Source organism: Epinephelus lanceolatus, chromosome 3, assembly GCF_041903045.1.
Source record: "Epinephelus lanceolatus isolate andai-2023 chromosome 3, ASM4190304v1, whole genome shotgun sequence".
Classification (NCBI taxonomy): Eukaryota; Metazoa; Chordata; class Actinopteri; order Perciformes; family Serranidae; genus Epinephelus; species Epinephelus lanceolatus.
Genome location: NC_135736.1, coordinates 35,023,228 through 35,036,573, shown reverse-complemented (window position 1 = coordinate 35,036,573; position 13,346 = coordinate 35,023,228). Strand labels below are relative to the sequence as shown.

At 40.3% G+C, this 13,346-nt stretch overlaps 1 protein-coding gene across 2 annotated transcripts in view; it reads right to left on the bottom strand.

The window, feature by feature from the left end:
- Positions 1-7,163: 7,163 nt before the first annotated feature.
- Positions 7,164-13,346, bottom strand: part of neurl1aa (neuralized E3 ubiquitin protein ligase 1Aa) — a 98,706-nt gene continuing 92,523 nt past the window's right edge. Inside the window, exons 5-6 of one of the 2 annotated variants that reach the window (XM_033623138.2) lie at positions 10,828-10,977; positions 7,164-8,581 (exon numbers count right to left, since the gene is read on the bottom strand). In XM_033623138.2, coding sequence (XP_033479029.1) covers positions 8,340-8,581; positions 10,828-10,977 — 392 coding nt within the window. In that variant the 3' untranslated portion in view covers positions 7,164-8,339. The remainder of the gene's footprint in view (positions 8,582-10,827; positions 10,978-13,346) is intronic. The other variant, XM_033623137.2, reaches the window with a different exon arrangement.

Sequence of the window (13,346 nt, the reverse complement as noted above, 5' to 3'; positions counted from 1 at the left end):
TAGGCTATGGAATTTGGACACAAAATACAGTATAGGTGAGACTGCAGCTCCTTTCACTGTTCAAACTTTATTACCTTCGTTTATAAGGTTTTGTTTTTGGTTTGTTTGTTTGATCAGCAGCATTACTGGAAAACTACTGCCCTGATTTTCCTGAATGTTGGTGGAGGGATGAAGCAAGGAAGAGCTCATTAATTTTGGGGTTGGATCTGGAGTGCCTGCCAAGTGGTTACTGTCTGTACCACATTACAGCAATCTCCTGGGTACAATTCCATTTTGGAACCTTTGTTACATGTTGTTGTCCTCTTTCCTCCCATTTCCTGTCTTTCATCGAAGATTAAAATGCCAAAAATATAAATACATTTTGGAGCAGATACGAATAACAGGGCAGACACATCGAGTGCCCTTCTAGTTCTCTACATGGGGACAACTGAGCATTTCCATTCACTGAAGGAGACACTGAGATGCTTTTGAAAGCAGCACAAAAGCCAGTAAGTGGACCTTGAGTTAATTTTTTTTCAAACTGGTAATTACATTTTATCTTATCCAAAGTAATTATTTTAACCATGCATTGCATACATACAGGTAACCATACCAGCGTCTCTCCACTAGGTGGCTCTGTTGAACCAGTCTCGCTTTGCCCCTCCAGACAACATCAGTGCTGATATGTCAGACTGCGAGCACACAGACATTTTCATATGAATAGACCTGCACATTACAAACTCAATATGTACGTTGACATTGAGTCTCAAAATGAAATTCTATTATGATCGGTCCTTTTTTATACACCATAACTAATAACATTGGTTGTGAACATTGAAGGATGATGATCTGTGGCAGGGTTATGAATGCTCAGCCGAACAATGACAAGTATTAGATACACTCATTGGGATTATTCTTTTCATGAGAATATTACTCATTTTATTCATATCCCTCAGTCGCTTCTTTTATATGGAGATGTCATGAGTCGCTCTATTGCAGACAGATGGCTATCGGGGAGCTCTGACGAGACATCTGGATGAGGTGCTTCATGAATTTATAGTGTAGTCATTTTAGCAGGAGCACATCTACAACTTATGTTTCAAAGTTGAGTGCAGCGTATTTCCACTCATCTCCTAAACCCCTACCTGTCACCGTGAAGCCCCCCAGCAGCTGTGGCTGGGACGGAGACCATAACACATGATGTAACGGAGGGCCAGGGCCCCCCAGATGACTTAGCATTGTGTTTCAAGCGGACCTCAAAGGGCACGGCTGGCTACATCTGTTACAAGCCAACTCACATTTCGGCTTCTTGGGTCTCAGTGTCGTAGGTCAAGTGCATACAAACACTATTAACACTCCATTTAGGATGACCAGTGCGATACCAGCAAAGAGAAAGACCATCTGTGTGAGGCAAACAGTTGACATGTCTGTCATATGGGCAACTGTACATACTTGTACTGCAAGAGCCACACAATGAATTCGACTTTTTGTTACTTCTATTGGTGACAGTTTACCGGCTCCTACTGTAGTTGGGAACACACTGGCTTATTAACATTAATTTAAATTTTCTTGGCTTGGTATTAGCAGGTAACTAGCCTCTAGCAATCCAGACCACTCTGCAGAAAGAAGGACAGTGAGGTGTTCGGGTACCGTTCACCGACAGTGGCTTTATTGCAGTCTTCACCACAAAACAATAAACCTGGCCTTCTAATGCGGTTAAGAAGTAGCCCTGAGCTCTTCTAGACACTTAATTCTGCTGACTATCATCACTCTTTGCCGCCCGCTGTCTGACACCCCGAGAGAGCTGCTTTCCTCCATGCACACAAGGAAGTACATGTCACACCCTCACAGGTTACCCACAAGGCCATTGTCCTTAAAGGGGAAAAAGCGTGAGCCATTACATTTTGTAACAGGAAGTCACTATCAAGGCTGTTCTAAATCGATGTCTTCTCAATATTGCACGGCATCATAGTTTGATTTAATTCGCTTTGCTGTACTCTTATAACTCTGGCAAAAGCAGTGTGTTGGCATGGCTACACATCAGTGTGGACTTAAAATAACTTTAGATTCAGGCAGATATGCTGGTCTCTGGTGATTGGTTCAGGAAAATTGGATCCCCTTCCCCATGGAAATTGGTTTGAGTGGATGCAATGTCAGACTGAGGATGGAAACAGTGTAAAAGTTGACACTTCTGTCAGACATAGGGCAGGAGTTTATATCATCTGGCGTTCTTCTTTAAGTGACCTCAGCTAAATAAGTTGGCTATTCACAGATGACTTGATTAGGCGTCATTCCTGCTGGACCTTGTATAGGTAGGTAGTGCACCTGATGAGCACTTGTGTGACTGGTAATTTGCAATCCGTCATTGCACAAACTGTATTGGTGATGTTAAGACTTAAAAACATATAGACTACTTTCAATTAAAGCTGCACTAATCAATATGTTTACCCTATCAAGGGATCAAATGACTATATGTAGTATAAAAAGCATTGCTATCACCTGACTCTGCAGTTTCCCTCAGGTCTACTGGGTTTAGGAGTTCGTGGAGACTAAGTCTAAGCAACCTAAGTAGCTAAAGCAAATATTGGACTTACATTTCTCAGGTGGGCAGAAACACAACTGTCAGATAGCGCTCACCCAAATCTGCAGTTCCTTAGTTTTCATTTTGCTGCTGGTTTTCCAGCAACTTTACTGTTTGGTTCTCTCCACTCTATTCATCTAGCCTAGGCTGACCAAACGTCCTCTTTTGCCCGGACATTTCTGTCTTTGAGAGATATTATTTTGTAATATAAGTGAATATTCTATCCATACATATAAACTTTAAATATATTAAAATTATAAGGCATCTTTGAGTAAACTCTGAGTATCATTTAAGTAGGCTATCTCGTGGCCGGGCCGAGTGTCCTCTTTTTTGGAAATCAAAATATGGTCACCCTAAAGCTGCAGCAGGCAGCTGTTTTCAGCAAACAAGCTCTGATAAACTGTGTGCTGCCTTCCCAGATTAGATTAGCAACCAGCTAACATAATGATAGCAAAGCATTTACTAGCTAATGAGCCAGATATTTTCTCAGGGGTTGGTGGAGGCCAAAACAGAGCTAAAAGGAGAGTCAATATTAGACTTACTTTTGGCTACACACTACTATAACTGCATGCTAATGTTGCTCAAATGTTTGGTAACATGGTTGTGAGAATATCTTTTATATAGACCTAGTATTAATATGTCAATGCTATCATTGTGTGTCATAGCAGTTTGAATGAATAAATGTGCATGGCCCCACTTAGACGCAGGTAATATGAATGTGGCTTCAGTAATTTGTTGAGCAGCTGAAGTAATGGTTAGGTCTTTTGACCCCTGTTTGACTGTTTTTATAACATTAATGAAGTTTTAGTTTTGCTTCTTTAAGAAGTTAATTCAGAACAATGTTTGGATCATGTTTGAGTCCTTTAAATAAGTGAATTTAGATTTGTTTTTTAAGATATTTTTTGGGGCATTTTTTAACTTTTTATTTGATAGGACAGACAAGTGTGAAAGGGGGAGAGAGAGAGGGAGTGGCATGCAGCAAAGGGCCACAGGCTGGGGTCGAACCTGGGCCACTGCAGCAACAGCCTTGTACATGGGGCGCCTGCTCTACCACTAAGCCACCGACACCCCAGTGAATTTAATTTTTAAAGTGACGGGAAGTTCTTTGGAAGTGACTTGGATTCGGCCATCTTATCAGTGCCTGCGGCTTTTAACAATGAACATTCGACACACTGTGTCAAATGTTCAATATTTACCATATCCATCATCAAATCGGAGCTTGTTTAAAGCAGTGGTTCCTCAACTTGTGGGTCACGGCCCAAAAGTGCATTGCAGGTCCATTCTGATTGGACCACAAGTGTCTTGCAAACGTATCAAGTATGTAAAAAACACACTTTATTTTGAAGTACAGTTAATTTCAGGTACATACCTTTACGTTTAAGTGCCATTTCCTGCTATAGAAAGACTAATGACTAAGTAATTGACAGAGACAGCAAACTAGTTTAACAACATGGCCAAATGTAAGTATGGTGCCAAGTGTAGAGATACATTAAGATAGATTAAGATAAATCATTGCAGCTTTAAGGTACACAACCTACAGATATGGCTGTCACTTTAAAATAAATGTATCTGTGTAAATGTTAATTCAGTGACGAAACCAACAATTTTTGCTCAAACACATCTGGAAAGTTTATTAACCACAATCATCCGACTCACACTGAACAGAGTTCACAAACAAACACTTGTTGTTTCAAATGAAAAAGAAAGAAAATACAGGTTTGCAAAGTACTTCAGCTGCTTTGTCACAACAATGGCTGTGTATATATATATATATATATAGTACTTCTAGCCACTGCAGGTTCCAGTCTACACGAACACTAACAGCGTTCCACTCTGATGCTCGTCTACTTGGTTGGTCCCGTTGTTCACGCAGAATAAACAGATTACTCATGCATGACGAAAAGTACTAAGATCTACAGAAAGAACCTCTAAATGTGCTGCTATGTGATTGGCCGGACACAGAGGAGATATATAGTGGCAATGTAGAAGAAAGCAAACACACAGGAAAAGCAAGTTTGGAGGAATTAGTCCACACGTCAGTGATGGACAAATAAATAGTACATTACAGGATCAGTGACATTCAAGGAGCCTGTGGAGTTTCTGGATGCAGAAAATAAAATTACCTTCCATTAAAATGTACGTATAGAACAATTTACTGATAAAAAATTAGCTTTGCATGGATTGTGGTTTGTGTTTATTAATTAATGAGGTTGAAAAAAAATGATGAATGTAAATGTTGAAAGCCCAAACTGAATACAAGGTCTTGCACCAAGGGACTTACATTTATACAATGTATAAAAAAGAAAGGAAAAACAGATTCAATTTGGTCGGAGTGTCAAAATAATACATGCCATGGTTGAGTCTCAGAGAGCAACACTGGCCTAAACATTTACAAGATTACAATCAGTAGCTTTATAAAGTGACATTTATCATTGCCATACAGGGATGGCTTTTAGACTATATAATGATAGGAGATATAAACACAGGGCTTCCTAACGTGGGCTCACACACAAGAAGATAAATTACAAAAAAGAGCTCCTGAAATTCAAGGATTGTAATAAAACCAAGAGTTTATATCTTGCACCCCAAAGCAAAGAGGTTTTGATTGTGTACTGCAATATCTCTTATTGCCAAAAGGTACAAGAAACTCTCTATGTTCTCACTACTAGAAAAAAAGAAAGAATTTAATTCTCAGGAAAGATAGAAAGATAGATAAACAGGAAAACAAATCTCAAAATTGTAATTATCAATCAAAATAAACTTAAAAAAAAGCAACAAAAAACAGACAAAACTTTTTTTTCTTTGTTTTTTCAATTCAAGCACACCGATAAAAATCTCTCTAAATACATAAGTTAACATTCAAATGTGAATTAACACTTCAAGCAGTAGCGTAATCAAACTGTAATGTGGGAGGAGGGATGTGTGAAACATCACTGTCAGCATTTGCCCGGAAAGGACAGCTGGCAAATACCATAGCAGCATAGGTTTGAGCCCCGTTCGTTGATTATCTACAAAATGAAGAACATGTCATTAAAAAAAACAACAACCTCTCAGCTTCAAGTGGTGTCTTGTTATAAGCTATGGCTTACTGCTGAGTTGCTGTATTTAGAGGTGTAATTTGTGGGGGATGTATCAAGACATTTTATTCTGAAATTAGGGGATAAGAGTCATACAAATATTCAAAATATGAGCTTTTTTTTTTTTTTAAATTTCCCTGCCCCTGAACCAGGGATGCACCGATCCTTAACAGCCGATAATCGCCTTGTTGACTGCCATCAGCCGATCGGCAAATTAGATGACATTCGCCAATGGCAGTGGCCGATGTTTTTCTGTTGTGTCACATCAATTCTGCTCAAGCTAAAAACCAGGACTTGAGACGAATGCTGTTCTGTCTTCCCAGGGGCGTCAGAAAACATGCTTGGGACGAACATAGATCTTCCCAGGGACTCCACTGGGACGAAAGAGCGCTGTAAACTCACTATGACACGTCAGGTTGCGCACCATTTTTATTCACTGATAATGCTACGTTGAACAACAAACCAATGTTAAAATAAATGGGAGAAGCTAGCTAATGTTAGTTGTTAGCAGCTGGTAGCTAGAGCTGGAGCTGAAAGTAATTTCTAACGTTCTTATGGTGTGTTCAAATTGTGGAGAAAAAAAATTGGAATAAAAACAGTTTATATTGCTTTTTCAAGGCAATAAAAGACAAATATTGGGTGCATTATAAATATATATAATATATATGTCGATAAAAAGGCAACCTAAGGATCCTTAGGTTGCTGGTTCATTCAGGCTCGAAGGATCATGTGGCACGGTGCTGCAGTGGTTAGCATTGTCACCTCACAGCAAGAGGTTTCCTGGTTAAAACCCAAAGCGGGGGGTTCGAAACCAGGGTGAGGGAGTTTGCATGTTCTCCCTGTGTCAGCGTGGGTTGTCTCTGGGTACTCCAGCTTCCTCCCACAGTCCAAAGACAACTGGTGACTCTAAATTGTCTGTAGGTGTGAATGTGAGCGTGTGGTTGTCTGTCTCTATGTGTCAGCCCTGTGATAGTCTGGTGACCTGTCCAGGGTGTACCCTGCCTCTCGCCCAATATCAGCTGGGGAAGGCTCCCAACAGGAAATACAGTTTACGAATGAATGAATGAATGAACTAAAAAACATTGGCATCGGCTATTGGCCAAATTTTTATTTTAAATATCGGTCCAGTTATTGGCTCAAAATTTAACAATCGGTGCATCCCTACCCTGAACTGGTTTCTGTAAAGGATTTTTGCTGCTGGTGAAAGGCCTGTCACAAAGGTTATTAAACATTTCAGTTAAATATCCGAAATGTCATTGATTTGCGTTACAAAAATAATTTTAAATTTGTGTGCTTTTTCTCCTCTGAGTAAACATTTTGTGACAGTTTGTGCCACGCAACAGCATTATTTGGTAGCGTGTCGAGGGTTTTGGAAAACGGCAGGAAACACAATATGATACATCCGTGTGTTATAAATGAACCTTTTCTGGTTTAAGGCAGGAGGCTGTGTTGTATCTGTGGTGGCAACAATCCTTTGACTTTATGTGTTGGTATGGGAGTTAGTGGTGTAGTGGAGGGTATATGCAGGTATAAGGGGTATACTCACCTCTTTTTCCCACCCATCAGTCAAAAAGTCATTGGAATAATCAGGAGAGTATACCCACTTCCTTCTTGGTAACCTACCCCTCTGCCTTGCTGTATACCATCTCATCAGCTACCACTACACCACTGATGGGATCTATTTTAGAGGTCCTGTCAATTCGTCATGAGCGCTCACAGTGTATTAGGCATGGTTATAGGTAAAGTTTGGGAAAATACTTCACATCTTCTTAAAAAAGACTGCTGGCCCTGAGGAGAATTCAAATGTTTCTTTCACTTCCTGTTTCCTTTCATAGATTCGGAGCTGCTCAGTCTGCTGGACGCAGGGTTGTATGATTTGATTTGAACCGATAAGTGTCTTTATCCTCTCTGTCTACAACGGGGCGTTTCTAAGAGGACAATGCTGATTTCAGTGCAACATACCACATTGCAGAGCAAGCAGCTAGCTAGCACAACAATATAGCTACCACCGACATTTGCAATAGAACTACCATAAAGGTACATTAGATTATACGAGTACAAGAGGTGTTACAATCCTACTTACCCAGCACCGCCTTGCATCTCTAAGCACATCACACACTGATAATCACCACGACAATTACAGAAATCCATCACTTCATTACGATGCCAGACTGACTTCTCTTCCAATGCTCAGTAACACACAGACACAAGTTGTGACATACTGAGATGATTACCTGTCAGAGTTTAAGTCAGAAATACGCATCAGGTTGACAGCATATTTCAGAGCTTCAGTCATCCTCTAAGAGAACTATTATCGAGACATTCAGCCCCAAGGTGACTCATTTGCTTAGATGCAAATGGGTGACAGTCCCTAAATCTTACATGGCTGAACAAAAGAAGAATTTTGGAATTGTTTCAGTTTTTCCTTCAAAGTCTTCCAGGAGAGAGCAAACATCTCTGGCAAGAGTAAAGTTCTCAGTGGAACCTCCGATCACATGTGGAGGCTGAGACAAGAGACCTTCCCAGCAAGGCGGTACCGACTTTGAATAAAGGTCAGGCGAGTGAACCAACCAACAATAACCGTATGAAAATACCAAATTAAAGTACCAGAGTTCATATTCCCTGAACTTAGACATTTCTTCCCCTGACTCTGGGATTTTGCTGCTCTTAGGGAGGCCGTACGTTCGTCAGCCATCGTCCCCTTACGTGCTCCGGTAGGTTTTGATAATGTCTTTGATCTGCCTTCTGCAGATGGGACAGCAAGCGTTGGACATCTTCTTGAGCTTGAGGCCGCAGGTGTAGCACAGACACATGTGTCCACAGGCGTAGATGACTGTGTCCACCGTGTTCTCATAGCAGATGGAGCACTCGTCGGACCAAGGCCCACGGCCTGCTGGAAACGTAGGTGACTTGGGGAGGCTGACAGGTGAATTTGGAGTTGTTCCTGTGGTGAGATTAACATAAAATGTTAATTTAGGAAAAATGGGAAAACTAAAGTAGGAATATGAATTAAAACTTGTTATGATATACTTTTATTTTATGTAGAGAGATGCAAATGTAAGAAAATGGTGGTGACAAAGAGAAAACTTGTGGTTATGTCGGCCAAAGTAAGATGTTTTTTTTTTTGTTTAAATGACTAAATCTGTCCACGTAGAGAAAAGCATATAATTCCTGCGGTTATAAAAACAATCAACCAATCGGTGCCTCATTTCCTACATAGTTAGAAAGCTCCCTTGCTATATGCATTACAAATCAGCAACAGAAAAATGGTCAAATATCAGATGTGTGTCAAGTGTGGATAAGATTAACACAGCTGTTGTTGCAAGTGCACTTATGGAATTAACATTGTCCTTGTTTTTATAGGAGTTAACACTAACCAGACTAACCAGACTAACCAGAGGTCCCACAATACTTTAGTCTCGATACAATCAGTGGCATAAGGAAGTTACAATGGGCCCCAGTTCATGCCATAATGACAGGCCCTGGTGCATGCTACATAGTTAGTATTTATGCACCTAAACTAGTTAAACTAGTTACCATATGAGACCATCTCGTCACATGAATCAGAGACTTGAAGGTGGATAGCACCAACATGCATATTACCAGAAATCATCATCACGTATATGTATATGACAAAAGAAAAAGAAGAAAATATTTATTTAATTGAATATTTGCTCATTTACAGTTTATGTAGAATGAGCATATATTTTATAAAAAAAATTGTTATAGATTGCTACTGACTATTTTACAAAACAAAAAACAAAAGAAACCCATGATGGTGGTGGGTTTCCCTTTTTTAAAGGCATGTATAGCCTCAGAAATTGCAGTATTTCTCTTTAATAATTTAATATATCTAAGGTGGCAATCTGAATTGCTCTCAAGGCCCAGCTTTCTCTCTCTATGAGCCCCCTCACTTCATGGGCCCCAGTGAAACTGCCATGCCTGCACGGTCTATATTTGCACCCCTGGATACAATGCTCTTGTAGTTCTTCAACTGTAAAGAACTGTAAAGTCAACATCTGATTTAGCTAATGAAATAAAGTTTTAAAGATGCAGATTTTTCACTTCTCAGTTGTTTTTATTGCAGCATAATGTATCTAGTGGACTGAAAAAGCAATTGATTTTATCATTTACGTAGGCTGTCAAAAGTTTTATTTGCATTTGCAATATTAATCATTTCTATATATTATATATACTTGGTGTTCGATTACAGATAGAATATTGGCACACAAAATATCACAATGCTGTATCAATCCCAGTTAACAGTTCCTAGCCAGCAGCCTAACCAACAAGTGATGTAAGCCAATCCAGCCTGCCAAAATAATTTCCAGTACTTTTTCGGTACATTTAAGAGGCACACTGCTCTTGCTCACATTTTATTGGTCATACTAATGTTTTGGTCCCTCTCTGGACCTTGTCAAGAGTATTTTAAGATTTTGCTGCAAGCTGAAAGGCTTATGTGTTTATTCATAATTTTTTGCAAATAATCTTGTAAAAAGACCTCGTTATGTAGTGTCCATGTTTTGTGTTTTTTCTTCTTTCAGTGTGGAATATTATGTGACAGATGTTACACACATCACTGTCACACAGGGGACGAACTGTCCCACACCTATGCACACAAAATGGGCGTGTTAAATATTCTTGACAAAGGTCCTGAGGGACTGAAGCTTCTGTATAACCAATAAATTGTGATGGTGAGCAAGAGCAGTGAGTGTGATATTCTTTTCTCAATACTTAGGTGATGCTTTCCAATGCACCTGCATCGGAGATAATTTAGTGGGTGAATATCTCCTATTAAGAAGTACATTAAAGATAAAAAATACCGCCCTCTATGCAACAAAAACATCCAGCTGAGTGAATGAAGTGAAACCAAATGGCAATTCAATCTGATTTGCAAGCTGACCACGTGTAGGAAGTTTTCTATCAGGTTTAGGTCTTGCGCTACTTAAAAAGACGACACTGCATCAGTTTCATTTACATAACAGTCCTATGTGACATAACACGTGCCAAACATTTTCCTACATCCAGCTGCAGCTGAGGCAGCGGTGGGACCATGAAGCGCTGGCCATTGTTCCTGACTACTGCAGGATAACATCTGCTCACTGTCCCATAATGGTTTCCACTAAGTCCCCTGTGGGGTGATTGATTCTCAGCTTCTGTAGTAGTAGCTCCCTATCTGGGTGTACCTACCCCCTGCTGAGCTGCAGTAAGCAGCGGAGCACAGGCCTCCGTTAAGCACTGGATCAGAGCTGCCACTGCCCAAGGCGCTCGGGGTGTGCGGAGAGGAGGAGGGCGAGCTGGGGTTCGACGTGGCCCGTGGATCCCCGAGATGAGTGGAACCTAGTCAGAGTAGATAAAGGCAGGGGAATAGATGTTAATCACAACGCCTGTTTCTTCAGTAGCCAGCTGCAATAAATGTAATGGAATTTGTCTTGGTGACATTACTCAAAACTAAATACTGTAGTCCTAATATTATATATATATATAGTCAGAACAGCAAACAGCACAGAGAAGGAGGGCAGGTCTAAAGGAGGTATGGAAGACAAATTAAGAACAAAAAATTCAAGGTGCTCTCTTGTAGAAAGCTTTAAAATGACTTTTAATGGCTAAAGCAACATAAAGGCACAAGACATTACAGCAAATAGGTCTTCTTATAGACGGCTACTCCCCTTCCCATCTTTTTGTTTCTTCTTTTGTCCACAATAGCTCAGACAATGAACTAGAGCAGGATTCACTTTCTTCCATTATCCAGGCGTTACATTTATAGTCATGAGAGCGCACAGAGAGCACTCCAATTTGTGAGAGCAGTCCTTTTATAAGTGTGCACATATTCATCACGGAAGTTCTGTTTCCTACTTTCTTTTTTTGGGAAAGCATATTTCAAAGCAGTCTCCCGTTCGTTCCACATTCCGTCTGTGACATGACCGTTGGGGAAACAAATGGGAATACCAGGAACAAGTTCAGGGAGCACATGTTGGAATGCCGATGATGCCTAGAAAGACAGGTCTGGCTGATGCAGGCCGCTGTGTGATTGACATGACAGGCTGCGTCCAAAGTCATTAAAGGGGAACACCACTTAAATTAAGAATTCCAACATGTTGTTTTCATGGCCTCGTTAAATTCAATACGTCATTGTGCACATGAGCTACTCTCTCTCAAAGCCAGGAACCAGAGAAGTAAATCTCAAACTTGTGATGTCATCAGATATAAAGTCTGGAGCTGCTCCATAGACAATAAATAGAAGAGTGATTACGTCGAAACACAGAGAACACAATAAAGTATTTTCAGTCCTGAAGCACAAAATGTACCCACATACAAAGAACATACTCCAACCAGATGAGACGGTGTATCATCTCAATGCAACAACTCTCTGTACTTCTGTTCTAATTTCCAGCTTCTCAGGCTTATTTTTGGCTGAATATAATTTGCAGCTTCAAATTTGAGTTTTAGCACTTAATTTTTTTGTGTTTTGGTGGAGAGTTGTTCATGTTAACTAAAATATTTTGGGAGAGTTTTAGATCACAGCAATAATATGCATGAATTTTACAAACCGACGTAGTTCTCCTTCAACATAACACAAGTTTAATGTGACTTTGAAGCTGCACTTATCAATATTCATATCTAAACAATGACTCAGATGACTGTGAAAGAAATAGCTTGTCTTGCAGGACCTCATGTTTCAGGTGATCATTTTAACCCAAATCATCTTTACCTTACCTTAACTAAGTGCTTTTTGTGCCTAAACCTAACCTGACCAGGCTCAGTGTTTTGGCTGTAAACAAATTTTGACAGGAAGTAAAGTTAGCAGCTAGCTAATAAAGCGAAGTGGAACATTTAGTACCTAAACAACCAGGTATTTCACTTGATGGCGACCAAACCAGAACTAAAAGTAGAGTAAATACTGCACTTAAAATCTGTCAGGCAGCCAAAAGCACAAACACTAAATAATTGCTCATGTTGCTCTGTGTCTGTTGGGTGCGTACGAAGGCAACTCTTTGCTAACCTGTTATCGTAAGCAGCTTTATATAGGGTGATGCATTCAACACATTCTCACTCCGACCTCGTCACATGTTGACATTTGGTCATGGAACTTTCATATCCAGATACGGTGTGCAAGGTACCCTGGGTGCGTTGGTTGTTGACGTTTTGGGATGCCATGTCAAGTTCTGCCTGTTACATGCATTGTCTTCTTTCAAAGTACACTTTGGTTTTCACAGGAAATTTACCATTTACATACAGTCTCTTTCAAAATAAATGCACTACACTGGTACAATAACGCGAATTGACGTTTTTTTCCTTCAGCAACTAACGCTCGTGGTTGTGTTTAGGCTTTATAATCTCACAGGTCATGAACAACACTATCCCAGGTGAAAGCTGGCGTTTGTTGGACTCATCCACCATCCCTACCGCCCACTCCACTCGGACTTTCGCAACCTTACTTTTGATCTTGTCCTGGCGCATTTCCCTCTGACACCCCCGGGCGCTGATAAACTATAACGGTAACCAGCTGCGTATCATGCTGATGTTTAAGGACAGCTTTTTTCATCAGTGACACTGCAAGCGCTGGATTTCGATGAGTGAGACCGGGTTGTTTTTGCCTGCCCTTCAGCCTCAAAGTCTCAAAAAACAACAGCAACAAACCTATTAAAGCAGCTTTAAAATGCATTTCCATATTACCCCAAAGTGCAGTATCAACAGGATACGCTGTG